Source organism: Thalassophryne amazonica, chromosome 2 (assembly GCF_902500255.1).
Source record: "Thalassophryne amazonica chromosome 2, fThaAma1.1, whole genome shotgun sequence".
Lineage (NCBI taxonomy): Eukaryota > Metazoa > Chordata > Actinopteri > Batrachoidiformes > Batrachoididae > Thalassophryne > Thalassophryne amazonica.
The window spans coordinates 28,271,435-28,294,379 of record NC_047104.1 but is presented as its reverse complement, the minus strand read 5'-3'; the positions used below and the strand labels follow the sequence as shown (position 1 = coordinate 28,294,379).

Sequence of the window (22,945 nt, the reverse complement as noted above, 5' to 3'; positions counted from 1 at the left end):
AACTCTGGCCCCACATCACAACAGAACTGTAACTCAGAGTTTCAAAAGAGCCCTTGCCTGTTTTATCAGTTACATTTCGGTCACTGTGAATTACATGACATTATAATTACTTCACTTCAGAATCTTAAATTTCCCAGGCCAGGAGAATCCACCTTTTATGGCCTCATGCCAAGGCCAGAAACTCTCCAGACTGCAAAAGGATCTCTTCCATGATAAGACGTGGTCATAAACCTTGAGCCTTGACAACCAGCTATTATCTCTAGGTCTGTGAAGTGAAGAAAAAGTAGACCTTTTGTTTGAATACGAATGCAAGAGACCAGTATTTTATGTTATGCATATATAAAATTCTAATGTTGTTTGTGGTGATTATTCAAAATAAAATGCTTTGCATATAATCACTTCATTTAAATGACGTGTTCTTTGTAACTGCTGTTGGGATGTGATATTTTTTCTGACTTATCCATGTTGTGATAATGGAATATTCTGTTAACCAAGTGGTGTGGTAGGATGTTTTTAAGCCTTTAAAAACGTTAAATTCATCCCAAAAATGTTTTAGAACAAATAGTATACCAAAATAGTTAATATGTTTAAATAGCTGAATCATTTCTTTGTCTTTCTCTAGCACATGAAGTTTTCTGTGAAGTTACCCATCCACGTAAGTGGGGTTTAATGGTGTAAGCCCCCTTTAAAAGTTTCAGAAAGGAGCCCTTTTGCCCTTCTGCTCTTTTTCAGCCTCTTCTGCCTCTCTTCTCTCTTCCTTTCTTCAAACGCTTAACTTTATTTTTGGGTCAACAAGGCCCCATGCCTAGCTAAGCTACCACTTGGTTTAATTTGTTGTTTCATTCTTTGATAACTTTTAACAAATGAATAGCCTGACATTTTAAGGTTCATCAAGTCTTTCAAATTTTTAAGATAACTTCCGAGCTGAACTTTTCAAAATAATAGTGAATTTACAGAAAAGCGACTTTCCTTTTCTGTACTTTACAAATTCACAAACACTTTTAATCTGGGTCCAACAAACTTTTTAAAAGCTACCAGAACCCATTTTCAACAAATGCCTTCTACCGCTGGAGTCAAGCAAATTGACGATGGACCTGACTGCAAAGCCTCAGTCATCCTGTTGGTAAAACCAGCCGACGCTGAAGCCTTGGGATCGCCGGGGAGACTGCTGGTTTAACCCCTGACCCAAATGAGCTCATGCTGCAAAGAGTCTAACACGTCAATGACGGACGGACAGTTCATCCGAACCATCTCTTCAACGGATCAGCTAAGTGACCCAGTTAAAGGTTCCAGGAAAATGGTTTTATTGACAATGGATGCTTATTTTTAAACATATTCATATGTTTGTTTAATAATTTTCTTAATGATTGGCTTCAAATTTCATCATCAAATTCAAATCAGATTTATTTACTTAAAGTTTTTAAGCTTTATCTCATTAATATCTTTCAACATCTCGTGTAGGCAAATTGTGTCCATAAATGAACTTATTTAATCACTGCTCACTCAAAACTGCTCAAAACTGTAAACTGTTCATTTCTTGTATATTTGTAAATAAACTGTAAATATTTCTGCTGTTGTTCATTTTGTGTTCAGAAGGAAACCCTTGGTCAATCATATTGTAAAATTCACTTTCAGATTTGAGACTGACTAATTAAATTGAGACTGATTGATTAATTGAGACTGATTAATAATGTTTAAATTAAAGTACCTATGCTTTAAATAGATGGTGCCCTGAGGCAATTAGATATTATTCTAATTAAATAATAATTATTAAACCCTAAAAATGTTAATTATTTTGGTGACCCATTAAATGAGGTCTAGGCCAATTTAATTCAATTTGGGAGTTTAACAATACTTTCGCTACATATTTTTGGTGCTCTCTGTGAGGCCAATAACACATTGCGAGGCTTAACTACTTATTCACTACATTAATTTGGTGCCTCTGTGAGGTGCCATTCATTCCAAATAAGTAAATTAAAATAATTTGTTACATACAACCCCTGGCAAAAATTATGGAATCACTGGCCTCGGAGGATGTTCATTCAGTTGTTTAATTTTGTAGAAAAAAAGCAGATCACAGACATGACACAAAACTGAAGTCATTTCAAATGGCAACTTTCTGGCTTTAAGAAACACTATAAGAAATCAAGAAAAAAAATTGTGGCAGTCAGTAACGGTTACTTTTTTAGACCAAGCAGAGGGGAAAAAAAAATATAGAATCACTCAATTCTGAGGAAAAAATTATGGAATCATGAAAAACAAAAGAACACTGCAACACATCACTAGTATTTTGTTGCACCACCTCTGGCTTTTATAACAGCTTGCAGTCTCTGAGGCATGGACTTAATGAGTGACAAACAGTACTCTTCATCAATCTGGCTCCAACTTTCTCTGATTGCTGCTGCCAGATCAGCTTTGCAGGTTGGAGCCTTGTCATGGACCATTTTCTTCAACTTCCACCCAAGATTTTCAATTGGATTAAGATCAAGACTATTTGCAGGCCATGACATTGACCCTATGTGTCTTTTGCAGGAATGTTTTCACAGTTTTGCTCTATGGCAAGATGCATTATCATCTTGAAAAATGATTTCATCATCCCCAAACATCCTTTCAATTGATGGGATAAGAAAAGTGTCCAAAATATCAACGTAAACTTGTGCATTTATTGATGATGTAATGACAGCCATCTCCCCAGTGCCTTTACCTGACATGCAGCCCCATATCATCAATGACTGTGGAAATTTACATGTTCTCTTCAGGCAGTCATCTTTATAAATCTCATTGGAACGGCACCAAACAAAAATTCCAGCATCATCACCTTGCCCAATGCAGATTCGAGATTCATCACTGACTATGACTTTCATCCAGTCATCCATAGTCCACGATTGCTTTTCCTTAGCCCATTGTAACCTTGTTTTTTTCTGTGTAGGTGTTAATGATGGCTTTCTTTTAGCTTTTCTGTATGTAAATCTCATTTCCTTTAGGCGGTTTCTTACAATTCAGTCACAGACGTTGACTACAGTTTCCTCCCATTCGTTCCTCATTTGTTTTGTTGTGCATTTTTGATTTTTGAGACATATCGCTTTAAGTTTTCTGTTTTGATGCTTTGATGTCTTCCTTGGTCTACCAGTATGTTTGCCTTTAACAACCTTCCCATGTTGTTTGTATTTGGTCTAGAGTTTAGACACAGCTGGCTGTGAACAACCAACATCTTTTGCAACATTGCATGATGATTTACCCTCTTTTAAGAGTTTGATAATCCTCTCCTTTGTTTCAATTGACATCTCTCGAGTTGGAGCCATGATTCATGTCAGTCCACTTGGTGCAACAGCTCTCCAATGTGTGATCACTCCTTTTTAGATGCAGACTAACGAGCAGATCTGATTTGATGCAGGTGTTAGTTTTGGGGATGAAAATGTACAGTGTGATTCCATAATTTATTCCTCAGAATGAGTGAGTCCATATTTTTTTCCCTCTGCTTGGTCTTAAAAAAGTAACCGTTACTGACTGCCACAATTATTTTTCCTGATTTCTTATAGTGTTTCTTAAAGCCAGGAAGTTGCCATTTGAAATGACTTTAGTTTTGTGTCATGTCTGTGATCTGCTTTTTTTCTACAAAATTAAACAACTGAATGAACATCCTCCGAGGCCAGTGATTCCATAATTATTGCCAGGGGTTGTATATGCCGATAACTGCTGGTACTTTTGTCCACATAAAATCTTTAGAAGACTGCCTACTGCCTACTTTTGAACTCTGGTACGACTGAAATGATGGTTCTTGGCCCAGCAAGACATCGGCATCATTTTGATCAGCTGGCGCTTAGCTTTGGTTTGTGTGTTATACATCACATGGACAAAGTGAGGAACCTTGGGGTAACATTTGATCCTACATTGTCCTTTGACCTCCACATTAGAGACATTACGAGGACTGCTTTCTTCCATCTGCAAAATATAGCGAGGATTTGTCCCATCCTATCTATGGCTGATGCTGAGACTCTGATTCATGCTTTTATCTCTTCCAGATTGGACTATTGCAATGCTCTGTTTTCTGGTTTACCGTAGTCCAGCATTAGGGGTCTTCAACTGGTTCAAAATGCTGCTGCCAGACATCTGACATGAAGCAGAAGGTTTGACCACATTCCGCCGGTTTTGGCATTCCTTCATTGGCTTCTAGTCGCTTTAAGATTGGACTTTAAGGTGTTGTTATTGGTCTACAAAATTGTTCACAGACTGGCACCTCCTAACCTGGTCGACCTGGTTGAGCCCTGTGCACCAAGTCAGGCCCTGCGTTCACAGGATGCAGGTCTACTGTGTGTCCCTAGGGTGAAAAAAAGTCGGCGGGTTACAGAGCATTTTCTCACCGTGCCCCAGCTCTGTGGAATGACCTGCCCACGCAGATCCGTCAATCGGACTCTGTGGAGACTTTTAAGTCTAGGCTGAAGACACATTTTTTTCTTTGTTTTGTCACTAGTATTTTATGTCATTGCGTGTCTTCTTTTATTCTTTTTACTTATTTATGTTTCAATTTTTTTATTTTGTTTGTAATCTTTTAATTCACTTTGTTCTGCTTTTTAAAATGATGTTCATGAAGCGCCTTGAGGTGACTTCCTCGCGATTTAGCGCTATATATACATTTGAATTTGAAATACTGAGACAAGATCGAGGAAATTCGACTAAACAGACAGTGGAGACAAGAGCAGAACAAACAACCAAAACCCAATCACAATCAGGACCCTAAAAGGACTGGACCACAACATGACTATTATTTTGAACACACTGTGAAAGATGTTTTAGCAATTAGGCGATGAAGCATGTCTGGTGTTCTTTTCCTCCATTCATCCTTAACACATCTTACGTGCACATCTTTAAAACATCTTAAATGCACCAGTATGTTGCATTATGCATTGCTATGTTTCAGATTTCCCATACATTTGAGACAGTTTAGGACTTCAGGCAGGCCAGTCCAGTGCCTGTACTCACATCTTCCATCTCAAAGAAATAAGGCCAGGATCATGAGATGAGTTCAAAGCACCGATGCTCCTCGACTTACATCCCTTCCACTTGGTTTCTTGTAAACACAGTATGTATTTCTTTCTCCATCAGACAGTTCTCTTGCTTTACCAGTTATACCGCCAGCAATTAAAGTCCCAGTTTGTTCTTCCACAATTCCAATGTTCTTCCTCTCCTTCTGACTCTGGACATGTTCGCCGTCATTTCTTCTTCTCCCAACAGTAGCCAAATTTCCGCTGGCACCCTGTTAGACAACAGCACTGGTAGTAGTCATTGTTAACATAGTGCCTGGACTGTTTCGGGATGGAAATTTTATTTGTGATCAGCATGTTTGGCTTAACAAAATTTATGCTGGATGCCCTTCCTGATGCAACCCTGCTAACTTACACCCCATGTGACTGAGTTACAAACATAATCTGCTATGTCATTAATATTATAAATTGTAATTGTCAGGAGAATTCCTCCTGGTATATTGATAATGCTAAGATTGTTTGATTTTTTTTGTTTTGTTTGTTTTGAGTTTTTTTTTTATTCTCTCCAAACATACATGAAACTTTTAAAGATGCAGTCTGCATAAATAATTGTTCCTGGTTTGAACACTGTTTTGTACCATTAATGCTTTTCTTTTTCAATCTGTAAAAACAATTTCTATTATTTCTGCATTGATAACTTTTCATGCACCATTTGAAAAACAGTGTTACTCAGTAATTAAAAACTTGACTCCATATTTCATGGAAACTTTCTGCACAATTATCTCAAATGAGTACATTACAAGGGACAAAGCGGCAGCAATAAATACAGGGGATGGAAAGTTGCCCCTGCAATTCACAAGCAGAAGGAAATCAGGCCGTATCAGTGCAAACAGCCCTGCCGGATGCCAACCATCTGTTTCTGCATACCTTCAGCACCTCATCTGTCCATCCCTCACGGCAGGCAGGCAGATTATGGTTCAGCAGAATTCACGGATGTGTCATCCATTCAACCATTATCACAGACACGATGTTGCTATCAACAGCTGAACAGCATGACCAGTTGAGAACGCTCACAGTCACTTGCTGAATGCTGTGGCACAGCACCCATAATCCCCTCACAATCAGCCAAGGTCACAAATCCTGTATTGTACGCGCATTCAGTGCAGAGACACTGGACCCACGGGCCTGCAGGGTCATATCAATTATGTTCTCAGTGAGCTGTTTACCATATAGCATTGCTCACAACAATAGCGACAATAAACAGTGTTGGCACTGCTGTGTGCTTTACTGGTAGTAACTGGGACAGTGTCTGTGGCATTAAAGAACCTTTCTTATTCAATTCCATTCTTCAGGTTTATATATCCCATCTGTCAATCAAAAGTGTGAAATCTTCTTCACAAGTGTCTAGAAGATGAATCTAAAACAGCTTAGGTTTTGTTTTGGGTTCTACCACTCATCTGATTGGATTCCTCAGTCAATCCCAAACTGGTTTAGTGTTTATTCACTGCTACTTTCACATGCATTAGTTCAAACTCTGTCATCATGGAAGAGCACCACAATTTCAGGAATATGATAAATTCACAGCTGAAATCATTTTTTGCAATAAGCATTTTTTTTTATCATTTTCCAAATAAAAGTTTTAAATTGAAATCACTCAAAATTATCTTATACATTTCTGACATACAAACACAAACAAGCAGACAAACTCAACAATGGTGTTGTGTGTTGGGGGGGGTTTGGCTGGACAAGGTTGGGTTGTTTTGTGTTTATTTTCCTTCCCAGGTGATTTGGGGCTGTTCTCAGAGGAAAATGTGCTGCAGAAGAGTCTCTCTCCTCTGTTACGATGATTGGCTGCACCTGTTGCATTCTCGTGCGGCTCTCTATCAGGACAATCCACGACACCTGTGATGTTCACGTGCAGATCTGAGGACTTCCAGCTGGTACCAATGTAGTGATGAAGAACTACATTTAAACCAGCAGTGAGTTGGATAAGATTGCCGGAGAACACGACCTTGTGACGACCGTGTGGGGACGCTGAGGGCCGTTTCAGAGTCTGACATTGCTCCTGTGAAGGAGGACGAGGGTGAGAGGCAAACGTTGTCAGCACACGACAGAGGTGAATATTCTGAAAAGTTTATCCGTGAATGTAAATTGGCGTTTATACGCAGCTATAAGTAATTATTGGTGGAAATTGTTTGGCGTGCTCCTCACGGCAGTGGCGTGCGGATTAATGATCCTCCACTAGCTGTGAGCAGCAGCCTCTTTGAACTAAGTTTTTGAAACCAGACCTAAACGTGTAGCTGATAAGTTTGCCTCTAAACAATATTTCGTAGTAATAAGTGTTGAATAATCTCATCTCTGTTCCTCCTTCGCAGAGTACAGTCTGGGAAAGTCACCTGGGGGGGGGGTGTTGGCGGAACTCCTGAGTCCTGAATGTTCGGACTCCGACTGTTGAGACGCCTTTTCACCTCACCAGAACTCTAATTATTTAGTATTTCATGTATAGCACAAAGGGAGAAAAATAATGTGTTTTCTTTTTGGAACTGCTTCTGATTATTTCATGCTGGGTTCAGTCAGATACTGGACCGCTCCTCAATCCGCGTCTTATCCATAACAAATGGTGGTTGTTAAATGAGAAACTTATGACCAACAACTGGATCCTCAAGTCTGGCAGCGCCTGCACAGGTGCCTCTGGTGGGGGCTCTGAACCAGCGGAGTCTCTCCAGGTGATTAAGAGCTGTGCTGTGGAGTTTCTTCACGTGTGCTGGCAACAATGTTCACTCCATCGGTGGCTTATGTTTAACTTTTCCAAATCCATAGTTGTTCCAAAAGAAATATTTTGGGTCACTGGCAGCAGTTCCTTCTGCTTTTAGCTGTTCTGCTTTGAACACATACGCGAGTTGTTGGCCATCCTTACAGGGCAGCAGCTTTTCACTGTATTTAGGGAAGTTTACACAACTGACATTCGTCATCCTTGGATATTTCGTGGGGTTGTTCATCTTTGCATCATGTGACCAGCACAGAGAAATTTTACAAAAGTAAACCATGAGGCTAACTAAAAAATCGCATAAACTCGTATAATCTGTCATCTTGAAATAAACAATAAAAATAAATGAACACAGCATATTTTGATACGTTGGCGTTAGCTTTCCTTTTATCACACCACAGGTTACAAAGGATTCAGAGACAGAAATGTGTTTGCTGGCCAACCTCATAAAATCCATAATAAAACAAGTAGTGCACCCCCTTTGGCATCATGCAAGTACCTAAATGCAAGAGGGAGAATTGGTAAATTGTTACACTCCACGACTGCAGAGTTGTTGAAAATCAAATTGATTTGGTTTTGATTGCTGTGATTTTCACTGGTTTGTAATCAATTTGTCTTTCTTCCCCTTTTATGCTTTTCTATTGTCCTATTCATGATCTCAGAAATGCATGCGGTTCAACCCAGATGCGACAGTCTGGGTTGCAAAACAACGGATCCTTTGCACACTTAATCAGAGTCTGAAGGACGTGCTCAACTACGGCCTTTTTCAACCAGCTAGCAGTGGAAGGGATGGCAAGTTCCTGGATGAAGAACACATCCTGCGGGAGTATCCCCAACCAATTAGCAAGGGTGTTCCATCTTTGGAGGTACTTTTTTGGCAACTTAGTCACTAGGCACAAATCCAACACAGTTTGGCACACACTAAGAACATATTTAGGTAACTTATACTGGATTAATGTTTGAATAAATGTCACCAGTCATTAATCAGATTTAAATTATTGTGTGCTGTGATCACAGGGGGCCAGCCTGCTGTGTGTTCTTAAGATTAGTAAGAAAACAGCAGGTGTTAAGGGCTTTTTCACTTCAACTGAAGTTTTTAAAACTACACTTAAGATGTTTCTGTTCACGGCTGCCTGCAATCAGGTGTGGCTGGAAATTCCTCATCTTATGTATTTAGTTATACAAGTTTGTCATTATATTGTATTGTTGTCTAATGAAGCACTTTGTACGTATGGTTTGAAAGTGTTTTTTACAAATTTATTTTTGATTTATACTTGCTTTTGGCTTTCTGCGGTTGCTCAAGGCTGCCACAGCGGATCAGGCAGAGATCCACATGAGGATTTGGGATAGGTTTTGCACCGGATGCCCTTCCTGATGCAGTTCCAGTTGGAGAAACACTGTACAGCTCCTGGTGTTCCCAAGTGATGGTTGACAGAGTGCATCTCTGCTTTTTTGCAGATGATTCAGATTTGGTTCCATTGTACACTATGAAGGTTTAGAGCCAGAATCAGCACCTCCAGTGTTAAGCCCATGATACTAAAACCATTGGATTGATATCTCTGGGCATGCTTAACGTGACAGAGTTCAAATATATGTTTTCAGATCAACATTCAGACTGGGTGATGTCTGTAGTTCTGTGGGTGTTTCTTTGGATGATCATGGTGAAGAGTCAAGCAGCAAAACTAAATGTATTCACTGATTGACATTCCAACTGTCAACTACAATCAAGAACACTGATGGAAGAAAATCGTGGATATAAACAACCATAGCTAATTTCCTTTGCAGTGTAAATTTTTTCTGTGCTCTCCATTATAGTACAGACTCAAGGGTATATCCAAAACATACTGGCATCTTAGTCTGTTACTGGGATATTTTTGGATCTTCCCAGGACAAACTACATTGAGGATGTTCCTGAGGTGGAGAACAGTGGTATCCTCCAAATTCAATAAATTCCAGAAAACCTTCTTTGCTGATTAATTACAGTAAAAGAAGCCCAAAGGAATATTGCAGTACTTGATTGAATGATTGTTAAATTATTTAATTTGAAGTTTGCTTTGTAAAAGGTGCATGGCAGTATTGAAATTGGCTGTCAGTAGAGGTCACTTTTTCTTCTTTTTTTTGACTGTGATCCCTTTGTGATCCATTTCTTGAATGGAACATTTGCACCCATATCTGTGAAATAAACAACTAATGACTGGGTTTTTAAGAAGAAGGTTATCAATTCCCAAAAGTATAATATGATTGGAAAAGAGCTCAGAAGGAGGTTTTGCTAAATCCAGTATATTGATCTTAACATTTTCAAAGTCAGCTTATTTTTTTCATAGGTTGTTGTCTTTTGCTTTGTAGTTTCGTTACAAAAGCAGAGTGTACAGACAGCCGAATGTGGATGAGAAACAGATTGGAAAACTTCACACAAAGGTAAGAAGTTTTACTATATTACAGTCCAAGCCAAACAACAAATGCAACATTGTAACATTTTTTTGTTCCTAATCCGAATTAATCAAATAAATGTGTGAGAACACCCTAAAACTACATCTCCAAATAGGAAAAGGTTGGGACAAAATAGAAAGTACAACTAAAATAAAACAGCAGCGATTCTTACTTTTACTTTGACTTCTGTTTAACTGCCGAGTCTATGAACCCATGATATTTCATGTTTTGTGTCGTCAGCTTCATTTCAATGGTTAATGTACATCCATTCCTGTATTTCATGACAGCAACATATTTCAAAAAATGGTATAGGGTCAATTTATCCTGACACTCTTAGTTGTCTCCCTGCTCCAACACACCTGAATCCAATGAAAGACTCGTTAGCAGACTTTTAATGAGCCTTTCTGTTATGTGTCGGACGCGGGCGGAGAACCGACCCAGTGTTTGACAGGATCCAGCATAAAAGAAGCAGAGCACGGTTCAAAGGAAAACAAGTTTTAATTAACATAGTGTATTAAGTGATAATAACCCAAAAGTCAACGGTCTGGCAAGGTGGAAAAATGGCACGCTCCCAGCAGTGCAAAAGGACCGGAGCCACAGCAATTCTGGACCCAAGGACCCTGCCGACACCCCCCAGGTGGCCGCGACAAACCGAGTCTGTGAAAGAAGAAACCGTAAGGTGAGTCCAACACTCTCCACACAGAGAGACAGCTCAAAGGTGCACACAATCAGCAAAACACTTCCTGGCCTAAATGTAAATCAGCTTCTCTCCCCGCAGGCACGGAACAACTCAGTTCAAAACTCCACTGCAGTAGAAGCTGATTTAGACGATTATCATAGCATAACAACTCAATATAACAAGGTGTGAGGGACACCAAATTTACTGACTTTACTTCATGAAAGTCACAAAAACCAAAATACCTCAGGAAGTGTGCTGAAGAGCGTGAGACCTCACCCCAATCCTCTTTCACAGACCGTGGCGTCAAACCTGGAGCGGTCTCTGCGTCCGTAGTGGTGAGATTGTTCTCCCAACGTCGATCTCACACGTCTGGTCACAAAGTCGAGTCTCTGGCAAATACACACTGTGTATTCCAAGTTTAAATGCAACATGCCCTGATCAAGACAGATGCACCACAGCTGTGAGTCCTGATGAACTGCACGTGATAACAAGCCACAGGTGATCAGGGTGAGGTCCTCAAACTCAGCCCCACGTCAGCCACTCAGTCCTGAACGCATACCACCTGGTGGGAGAAACAGAAAACAAAAACAAAGCCAGCCAAACAGCCCAGCCAACAACAGTACCCCACCCTCACGGGAAGCCTCCCGGCGACCACACGAACCTGGGCCTGAAAAAAACCCCTCCAGGGACCATGGCTGGAATGTTGGCCAGGAGCAAAAAACACCTCCTGCAGCTTTAGTTTCAGCTCCGTTTGCTGACGATCCAGCTGGGAAAGGCCTGTCTCTAGGAGCTGAGTGTTACTGCGCTCTGAAGACAGCTCCGTCGTCAGCTGCTCAACCTACAACGTTAATCTCTTTATGCGGTCATTGACCATCTCAATGTTGAGCTTCTCCTCCTCTAGTTTTTTCCTCCTGCTGGATGATACGAGCATCCAGCCACCTCTTCTCCTCTGCCAACAGGGAACTCTGTGTTGAGACTATAAATCTCATCTTGGAGCTCATCCTTTCACTCCCCGAGCCTGTCTACAGTAGACAGCTCCTCCTGGGTGTGTAGCAGGTCTCCCTCCATGGCTTTAAGCTTCTTATCACTGTCTTTAGCATCATTAACTGCTTCATCCCCGGACATTCGCAGCTCTAACCAGTACTCTCATCTGGTCTTTCATTCGGGCCTGCAGTTTCTTCAGCTGCTATAAGACATTATCGCGATTTTCAATAGCATCTTCAAGATGGCCTTCAAGCCCTCCCGGATCCAGCTCCCGCTTCTTCTTGGCAGAGTGGGCCTGGAAACATTGCCTACATTCATCCTCTAGCTGAATCTTCATCTCCTCCAGTTGCTGCTCCATGGCACACTTGGACCTCTCCAAACTATGAACTCTCTTTCCAGAGTCATCCGTCTCAGTCTTGAGCACTTTATTAAACCGGTCAAGTTCACCTTTCAGGTCTATAAGAGTCTTCTCCTCTCTTGCCAGGGTCAACACTTTTGTCTCCTTCTCCCTGGCCTCCACTTCGGCACGATCATGCTCCTCTGCATATTGAGTAGCAATACATTTCTCTTGGGCCCACATCTGGTCAAACTTCTTTTGCTTCCTCTCCAGATTGGAGACAATCTGCTGAAGGTGGTCCTGGTCCACCATGAGGTCATCCAACTCTTGCTGCAAACGGATTTCTATCTCATCCAGTTTGTCCATAGGCTGAACTTTTCTACTCCAGCTGCCGCTGAACACCGTCCAAACTCCCATTGGACTCATTTGAGGCCCTCTTCAGCCCGCTCTACTGACAAGGCATCCTATCCTGCCTTTGTCTTCCTTTCAGCCAGCTGAGTCTAGAGAGTAAAACTTACTTCTCCACAGTCTTCTTGCTCTCTTCCTCTCCTTTTCAGCATCTCCCGCAAAATATGCCCCTCAACCTCCATCTGCCCTAGGCAGATGGAGAAGGAAGGTGTCTAATGGACTTCCTCTTGGAGCAGCTCCTGAATGTCCTGCAGCTGACACTCCAGTGCAGAGATATCTTTTGTTGTATTTGATGGTCTTGCCTTCTGCTTCATTTAGCAGACCTGTTAGAGTCTCCACCTCTGACTGCATTTTTGCATTCGTTTCTGTCAACTCTTGCTTCTGTCATTCACTTTGCTCAGGTTTGGCCAGGAATTCTTGAACCTGTGCATTCAGCCTTCCTCCGACCATGTTCAGAGTCTGCCCAGTCACAAAACAAAAAGAAAACCCCCCAGAGGACATTCATAATCAAGCCCTGGGAGGTGAAACCAAAAAAAAGAAAAGAAAAACTAACAGACAATAAACATAAAGGTACCTGAGTCCAAGCTATGCTCCAGACAGCCTGCATGTCCACTCCACCAGACCACTGACAGTGCTTTAACCCACACAAAGACAACAAATTAACACCTGATACAAAAACACCCCATACTAAATAAAAGAAACAGATAATAGACCAACAAAAAACTAACTAACGATTGGTCTACATCGTCAAGTGTAAAGAATGGAAAAAAAAATGTATTTTCCATCCTTTGGACCTAGACGGTAATGTGGCTCTGTCACCAACAGAGGGAGCCAAAGTGCTAAATAAGGGAGTCCCCGTGGTGACCGAGTAAAAACTAATACACACAGCTTTACGTGACAGCAGATTTTGACATGCAACTTAATGTGATAAATAAATACCTCCGGAGGTAATACAACAGGTGTTGGAGCCACCTACACAGGAGGAGACAGGGCTACAGCCGTAACAGCGGGATGCAACGCGACCCAAGCTGTAAACTCCACCATGCACGCGCCAATGCACACAACCCGGGCGGAGAGCACCCGCAACTGATCCCGGATTAACTCCAACATCTGCTGCAGCCTTCCCGGTCAAAAATACCGTCTCTGCTACAGCTGGTCCATTTTTAAATGGCCAGAGACTACTGTTATGTGTCGGACGCGGGCGGAGAACCGACCCAGCGTTTGACAGGACCCAGCATAAAAGAAGCAGAGCACGGTTCAAAGGAAAACAAGTTTTAATTAACATAGTATATTAAGTGATAATAACCCGAAAGTCAACGGTCTGGCGAGGTGGAAAAACGGCGCGCTCCCAGCAGCGCAAAAGGACCGGAGCCACAGCAATTCTGTACCCAAGGACCCCGCCGACACCCCCCAGGTGGCCGCGACAAACCGAGTCTGTGAAAGAAGAAACCGTAAGGTGAGTCCAACACTCTCCACACAGAGAGACAGCTCAAAGGTGCACACAATCAGCAAAACACTTCCTGGCCTAAATGTAAAATCAGCTTCTCTCCCCGCAGGCACGGAACAACTCAGTTCAAAACTCCACTGCAGTAGAAGTTGATTTAGACGGTTAGCATAGCACAACAACTCAATATAACAAGGTGTGAGGGACACCAAATTTACTGACTTTACTTCATGAAAGTCACAAAAACCAAAATACCTCAGGAAGTGTGTTGAAGAGCGTGAGACCTCACCCAATCCTCTTTCACAGACCGTGGCATCAATCCTGGAGCGGTCTCTGCGTCCGTAGTGGTGAGATTGTTCTCCCAACGTCGATCTCACACGTCTGGTCACAAAGTCGAGTCTCTGGCAAATACACACTGTGTATTCCAGGTTTAAATGCAACATGCCCTGATCAAGACAGATGCACCACAGCTGTGAGTCCTGATGAACTGCACGTGATAACAAGCCACAGGTGATCAGGGTGAGGTCCTCAAACTCAGCCCCACGTCAGCCACTCAGTCCTGAACGCATACCACCTGGTGGGAGAAACAGAAAACAAAAACAAAGCCAGCCAAACACCCCAGCCCACAACACTTTCATTGGATTCAGGTGCGTTGCAGCAGGGAGACAACTAAGAGTGTCAGGAAGGTGGCTCTCGAGGACCGAACTTGGCCACCCCTGCTCTAGAGTGCATAATATCCTTAAAGGATTCAAGGTATCGGGAGAATTTCAGTGCTTCAAGGACAACGGTACAACCCTAAGCTGAACACAAGTGAATTCTAATCTCCCAGATAGCACTTCAAGAACCGTCATTCAGCAATAGCTGATATAACTACATGGGCAAGGGACTAATTTGGGAAACTTTGTCAACCACTACAATACAGAGCTATATTCATAATTGCCACTTTAAACTTTACTGTGCAAAAAATAAGCCTTATGTTAAATTTATCCAGAAGCAGCGTTGACTCTTCTAGGCTTGGACGCATCCAGATTGGACCATCACACAGTAATTATGGTCAGACAAATCAGTATTCTAGAATTTTTTTGTTTGTTTGTTTTAAATGAACACAATGTGCTGTGGACAAAATTGTTATCAGCAACAAGTCCAAAAGCCAGGATCTGTCATCGTATGGGGTTGTGTCAATGCCATTGGAAAAGGTCATTTACATTTCTGTGATGGCAGCAGTAATGCAGAAAAATATTTTGTGATTTTAGAGCAACATATGCAGCCTTCAAAACAACATCTCCAGAAATATCAATGCTTCTTTCATCAATACAATGCAAAACCACATTTTGCACACATTGCAAAGGCATGGCTGAAGAAGAAGAAGAAGAAGAAGAAGAAGATATAGGACTGGCCTACCTGCACAGTAAATTTTGCAGAGTAAAATATACTCTCCCAGGATAACATTTGGTCTCAGTCCAAATAGAGTTAAATATACTCTATTACAGTGTTAAATCAATTCTATCACAGTGTAAAATCAACCCTATGATGCTGTGAATGACTCTTATTGACGGTAGAGCTGATTTCACTCTATAATAGAGTGTATTTAACTATATTTGGACTGGGACCAAATTTTATTGTGGCAGACTATATTTTCCTCTGCAAGTTGTGCAAATTTTACTGTGTGCAGCCGTGAACTGTCCCCAATAGACAATGTGTGGAGAATTTTGAAATGTTAATTGCAGCGATGGCCGAGCACCTGCTCACCTTAAGATGTCTTAGCAGGAAGAATTGGACAAAATAACACAAGAAATGCTTTCATCACTTGGTATCCTCAACGCCAAAGCATGTTTTAAGTGTTGTAAGAAGGAATAAAAACATTACAATGTTTGTGTCCTTTAGTCTCCCAACTTTTTCTTGCAGGAAAGGATGAATATTAACAGATGAAATGGAGATGTCCAAACAAAACATGAAATATCTTTGGTTCATACTCTCTGTAATGGTCAAAATAAATGTAAGAATTTGAGCAGGTTTTTTCTAAAAAAAAAAAAAAAAAAAAAAAAAAAAAAAGCATTTTCATGCATCCAAGTTTTTTTTTCTAATTTTTATTTTTTTTTCAGTAGAAAAGCCCTTCTGCTGCTCTCTGAAACTATGATGGTTTCTTCTTTTACTGTTGTATTGAGGAGCAGGTTGTAATTGCACCTTTCCCTGAAGAGAGGATGGTTTGTCCCTCCTCTGAGTATATCCTGTTCAAAGACGTAGTGCCTGCATGACAGTTGAATCACTATTTTGTTATTGCTCAGTGATAATTGCTGCCTTGCTTTTTACTGCTCTGTTTTGAAATTGTATAAGGTACAAGGATACAAAGTAGAGAGCTCACTGAAGCAGCTGAAGAGACAGAAATGCAAAGAATAGATGTAAGCGGACCACCAGGCCCTGTTGAACTGCTGCTGACTGATGTCTGGAAACTATGCTGTGAAACCACTTCATTAATACGAGTTCACTGTGAAGGTGTTGCTGAGATAAAAACAATCCAAAAGCCCGCTGGAATATCACAGATTTTATTGCTGCAAAGACTTTCCTTTCATATTCTCCTCAGCATCCGTTTCCCGATATACCCTGGGTCCCTCATTTGCACGTCCAAACCATCTTGATCTCACCGCTCTGATTTTGTCTCCAAGTCTTACCTGTGCTGTGCTTCTGATATGTTCATTGCTAATACTAATCACCACTCCCAAAGAATAGCTTATGATCTTTACGTTTTTGTATTGTTGTCCTCATTTGTGCACCCGCTCAACAATGCAAATTCCTGATTAAACCTGATTCTGATTCAGGAGAAGAAAATGCATTGAGCTATTTCCCATCTTTTGATTTAGTATTGCTTTAAGAGTTTACTTTAAAATACTTGTGATAAATTTTTGCAGTCTTGCACGCAAGTATTTTTGACCTACTACAGTCCTACACCTGTTTAAAAAATGCTCTTGTCTGTTGTACTGTTGTTGTTGTTGTTGTTGTTGTGTGTGTGCTTCTTGTTATAATTTTGTTCAATTGCTTTTTTGTTTTAATTTAGTGATTTAGCTTACTGGCCTGAATTCTTATCAGAGTGAACCACACTGTGTTTAAAAACCATGTAAATGTAGCATGAGCTCTTCCACTGGTCGAGGAAACTGCTCAGTAGCATTCCAGCACACCTGTCCCTCTGTCTCAACCTCCCACACGACTCCAAGTAAATTTTTACTGTGAATTGGACATTTTAGCATCATCTTCTTTTTGAGGATGCTATGCTGCTGCACACCTGTAATACAACTGAAGAATAACTGTCACTGGCAGCTCTCTGTTACCTGTTCACCACCAAGCAGTCTGACAGCTGCTCTAATTCTACAACCCAAAGCAGGCTGAGGACGACAGAAGAAGGAAGCTATTAGAGCAGAAAGAGAATAAAAATAGTGACACACACACACACACACACACACACACACATATATATATATGTGTGACAAAGTGACAAGTGACAAAGTTTTTATTCGGCACACAAAATATTCAAATAGAAAAAAATGAACAATTCCACAAACAAACACAGACAAAACTAGTGAGTCCGAAAGGGTGTGGGCTGAAGCAAAGCTTATTAGCGCCCACCCCTGCTCGTACAAGTCCAACAATTCTTATCAGTCATATTTACATAAATACAAATTCACTACTACATGTCGACACACAGACATACACATCAATATACTATTCACTTATAATTATATTTATATAGTAACAGATCACAAGAAAGTCGAATCAAGGCACTTTACGCCAGTAAGGACTAACTAATATATATATATATATATATATATATATATATATATATATATATATATATATATATATATATATATATATATATATATATATATATATATATATATATATTTTTTTTTTTTTTTTTTTTTTTTGTTTCGTGGTTCCTCCAGAGGAGACTGTTGTCTTGCTCTGGGTTTTGGGAGGAAAGAGGAGCCTATGGGAGCTGATCTTGTTTGCTGTGCCATCTGATGCTCTGTGGATGGCTAAAGCTCAAACTGAGACAGCAAAGTCAACTGCCAGGCTCCCATCCTGTTTCAACACAGTGTGATCGCTCAAGTGTGTAATTGTACGTGTTGGCTGTAAAGTTCTCCCTCCAACATGATGATTTCAAGAAAAAGCAAGATATTGAAGTGAAACTGGTACAGACATTTGCTACACCACACAGTTTTTGCCTGCACATTCAGGCATGTGCAGAATCCCCTTCGAAGAAACATGCACAAGTGTCGGTCAAGAATGGCAACGTGAGTGGTGAGATGTGTGCCTGTGGACATTCACCGAAGAATGAGCGTTCTGTGATGATGCCTGTGTAAATGTCAGTAGAGTAGGGAGGTGGGAGGAGTTTGAAGGGCAAAAATCCAGCCTCAACGAATCTACATGACCAGACCCATAAGGGGCGAACCATAACAGGCACAGATGCAGTGCATGACGTGCAAGTGCATAGTTCTCAGAATTTTTGGAACAGAGTGACACTGACTGATATGTGGACACTTTGCAAAAGCTGCATGCACGCTTGGAGCAGATTCATCCTGGAAAGGATGCAATTATTCAGCATGACAACCCTCATCCAGTCCACAAAGACTGCATCGCAATCTTACCCCACACACTGTACAGTCCAGATCTTGCACCCTCTGACTTTTTCCTTTTTCCCAAGCTGAAAGATCACCTGAAAGAACACAGTGACACTACTCATGCAGAGGTGCAAGCAGCTGATTGTCGCTGGTGCCAAGAGAAGACACCCTATTTCTTCACCGACAGGAAACAAAACATGTCCGGTATTGGCGTAAGTGTGTGCAAAGGGAAGGTGATTACGTGGGAAAGTAATGACACTGCCTGATAGAGAACATTCTGAGCTTTAAACAGATATGAGATTCATGTCAGTATCTTGTTTGTTATTAAAATAGTCATGTAGGAGGCAGAACTTTACAGCTGACCCTCATTTTTTAGTTTAACTGCATTTGACAACATTGTTGCCTTTTACTTCACCCCTTGGCTTAGGCCTCCTGCTGTGGAAAACTATAACAATATACCTGAAAATATATTCTCAAATGCCAACTTAGATCTGAATGAGAGGCACACCACCATGAGGACTTCCTTCGTCTTCCTCCCACCACACGTCTCTCTATTCTTCCTCCTCACGTGCTTTCCTTTTCATTCTATTCTTTTATTACTCCTCATTGTCTTGATCATCTTCTGCTATCTCATTCTTCTTTCCTCATTTTCTCCTCTCCTTTGGGGAGCTGCTCTCTTATCTATTTTTATCATGTGGCCTGGAAAGAAAGCAGACAGGACCAGAAAGGAGAAACCATTCTACACTCAACAGTTGCCACACACTGAATGCTCTCGTCCCCCCTCCTGTGCTTTCTTGCTTCAGCACCCTTTTTTTCTAACTTACAGTTTCCCATTTTCTGTATTTCCATCTGTTTTGAATTCCCAAACGCTGCCTCTCTTCACACTCTGTTAAATTTGTTTGACCCACACTATCTTTCTCGACCTCCACTTCTCCTGTAGAGCTCTGAATCAGACTCTTTGTTCTTCCCACTCACAGGAATTGAGCTTTTTTTTTTTTTTTTCTGGTTTTCTAGGCCAATCTGAGAAAGTTTATGGATCTTATCCAGCATAACCAGGTGGAAAAACTGTCTAAGATGTTGGAGAGAGGCTTCGACCCCAACTACCATGACAGTGACACTGGCGGTAAGATTATTCTGCACTCAAGCACAAACTGACAGATTCAGGTCGATATGGGGCTGGGCTGCTAAAGGGCACGCTGCTGGGTTTTTTAACCCTCCACAGGTCTAATCCTAGTCACTGAGTGGCATCTTGCTGTTGCTAGGCAGCATTTATCCACTTGTGACTTGTATGCTCTGATCAGCAGCACAGCAGCAATAACAGGCAGCACACATTGCTGTTTGTGCAAGCTTCCTGTTATTACATTGATGCAAGTGTGCATTTCGCTATGGAGTCTCTTCAAAGCAGGTATCTGCAGTCACAGGGGCCAGATTTTGTTTTCCCAGCAGAATGACTGATCAAATTTGACAAACTTACTTTCAGAATAGTGTGGCCAACATATTCAAGAAATAAGTTTATTTTAGGGGTGGCAGTACACCGATGTCATAGTCATAACCTGTGATAGGTTTTTGAGTTACGACCGACACGGGCTCCTATCCCTGATTTGTTCCCAATTCCATAAATAATGAAACCGGGCCTGATTCATCACAAAAGCAGTCTAAATTTGTGTGTTAAAGTATATACGACAGGTTAGTGCTGATTACAAGCAATATAAAAACAGAGCTCCATGACACTGAAGTTACTGGGCATGCTCACAATGGTACTGTGTGCAGGTAATGCACTAATGTCTGTAGTTAGAACAAGAGCTTTCTGTGTGGGTGTGTGTGTTCTTGGTGTGTCTGCGCGGATGGAATGAGTCTCTTACCCGGTCTCTTCTCCTTTCCCTCGTTGTGTACAGTTCCCGTGGTTATGCCTGCCAGCCATGCGCAGCACTTATCTATCCAGGTCGCGAGGAGTGGGCCCCTTGAGACCTGGCTTATGTTCGCCCTGGTTCTTGATGTTGTTTATATTGTTTTATGGTTCCTGGGTTGCGTTTGTATGTTTCGGGGTTTATTATGTTTGTTTACCGGTCAGTTCCTGGTTCGCAGCCACACTACGTTGTCAGGGTCACGCCTGGCAGCTGAGTGCGGCATTTTGACAGCTTATCGCTGCGAGGGCCCTGCCCCTCGTGCACTTATTGTATTTCTTCTTTGTGCTCATGTCTTTTCTGTCCTCCTGGCATTTATGGTATTTCTGTTGTCTACCACTGTCAGTTCCTGTTAATGTCTTAGTCCTGCTTAGTACAGCTGATCTCTTAGTTCTGGGTTTATGTTTATTTGTGTTTTGTCACTTGTGTGCTGATGTCCTGTTTTTGCATTTGGTTTTATTTTCACCTTGATCATTTTGCCCTCATTATTTTCTCGTGTTCCTTTTTGTCCACCCATGTTTCCACTCTTTCACGCAGTCCCCACACCTGTTGGTAATCAGTGTAGTTTGTATTTAAGCCACACCTTTGTTTTTGCCAGTTGCTGGTCGTTTTTCTTTTCTTCTGTACTTGAGCTTTGAACCCATGAGACTTCTGTCCGCACCTGTGTTTCGGTTTTGTAAGTAACTTATTGTTGTGGTTTTAGACACCCATCTTTTGTTAATGTATGTTTCAGAGTGAGATATTGGATTTTTGGATATTGCCACTTGGAGTGTTTTTGTCTCCATTGTCTTACATCTATCACTTGGGAAATTAAACACCTGGGCCCGTATGCACGAAGCATCTCAAAGTCCTCTCAAAGCGCTCCTAACTTAGCCTAAAATTTCCTGGAAAGGAATCTAATCCTAAGAGTGTGCCAGCTGAGAGCAAGTCTGAACAAGGAGTTGACAGAAACTCCTGTCTTAGTGAGGAGGCGGGATTGACCCCGTTGCTAGGTATGACGTGGTCCTGTAAGAGCTGTGATTGATTGTCATGGAAAGGGAAGGGGAAATACAAAAATAAATGCACCCTGCGCTCCTAGATAAGAATGAACAGTAAAATCAACCGATCATATAACTGCATTAAGAAATACATAATTGTGAAAATAATTTAATGTCATGATGATGATACTTAAATTGGAGCAATCGCCGGGTTGGTCGCTAAACCTGTAAATTCTTGTGCTGCAATGCATTATGGTAGTTCTGAGTTTTGCGTTTTAAATGTTACTATTGTGGTTCATATTAGTTTAACAATGTTGTTAGTGTTGTTGATTTATTGTGTTTTTGTAGTTCAATTGGTTTAGTGAGTTCTCACCATGTTGTCACCATAAGTGAAAAGTGTATCCTGTTTGATGGCATCCCTCTGTTGTTTTATCTGAAAAATAACAGGACCTTCTAGTGGCAGAGTGCCAAAAAGTCAAAAGCTCTCGCTTGTCTTTCCTTATTTCATACAGTTCACAACAAAATACACAGCTTTTACACAGCTTGAAGATGTTTGAAAATATCTCATTCACATGCCGATTATCTACATATTAAAAGTGTGCATGGGTGCGTGAGTTTATTAATAAGTTCAATGTAAGTACATAATATAATTGTAAATACATTAAAATTGCATGCATGATACAAGAAAGTAAAAACACTTATTTCCATTGTTCCATTTAAAAATCAAATGGCAAAATAGAAGTAATAATAAAATAAAATATTAATAATGCTGATACACTCAACAAAAATATAAACGCAACACTTTTGGTTTTGCTCCCATTTTGTATGAGATGAACTCAAAGATCTAAAACTTTTTCCACATACACAATATCACCATTTCCCTCAAATACTGTTCACAAACCAGTCTAAATCTGTGATAGTGAGCACTTCTCCTTTGCTGAGATAATCCATCCCACCTCACAGGTGTGCCATATCAAGATGCTGATTAGACACCATGATTAGTGCACAGGTGTGCCTTAGACTGCCTTTTACCCCATCTGCAGAGATTACATTGGGTGATTCATCCTAACATTATGGATTCATTAAACACTAGCCCATTGCCTGTGGGGATGCACAGGCTCTAGATTGAGTACTGTTTATAAAATAGGTAGCTGACATTTTTCAATGGTCGTGATAAATTGTGCAAAGTTTCTGTATTGACTTAGAATGGTGAGTGATTCCAGAATGTTTTTAGAACCTTAGACCTCAACAGTTTTTAGAAGAACTCAACCTTTTTATTTCCTGTTAATTATGTATTTTTAAATGTTAATTTACTGTCTTAATGTATTTATAAATTGTTTACATTTTTGTTATCATATACACAATATCATTATTATTATTATTATTGTTGTTATTATGATTATCATTACTACTATTA

General features: G+C 40.8%; 1 protein-coding gene across 1 annotated transcript in view; it reads left to right on the top strand.

Moving 5' to 3' along the window:
• shank2b (SH3 and multiple ankyrin repeat domains 2b) overlaps window positions 1-22,945 on the top strand; it is a 618,688-nt gene that overhangs the window by 30,024 nt on the left and 565,719 nt on the right. The window contains exons 2-4 of the mRNA XM_034184578.1: window positions 8,412-8,615; window positions 10,096-10,167; window positions 19,662-19,770. Of these exons, the coding sequence (XP_034040469.1) occupies window positions 8,412-8,615; window positions 10,096-10,167; window positions 19,662-19,770 (385 nt within the window). The remainder of the gene's footprint in view (window positions 1-8,411; window positions 8,616-10,095; window positions 10,168-19,661; window positions 19,771-22,945) is intronic.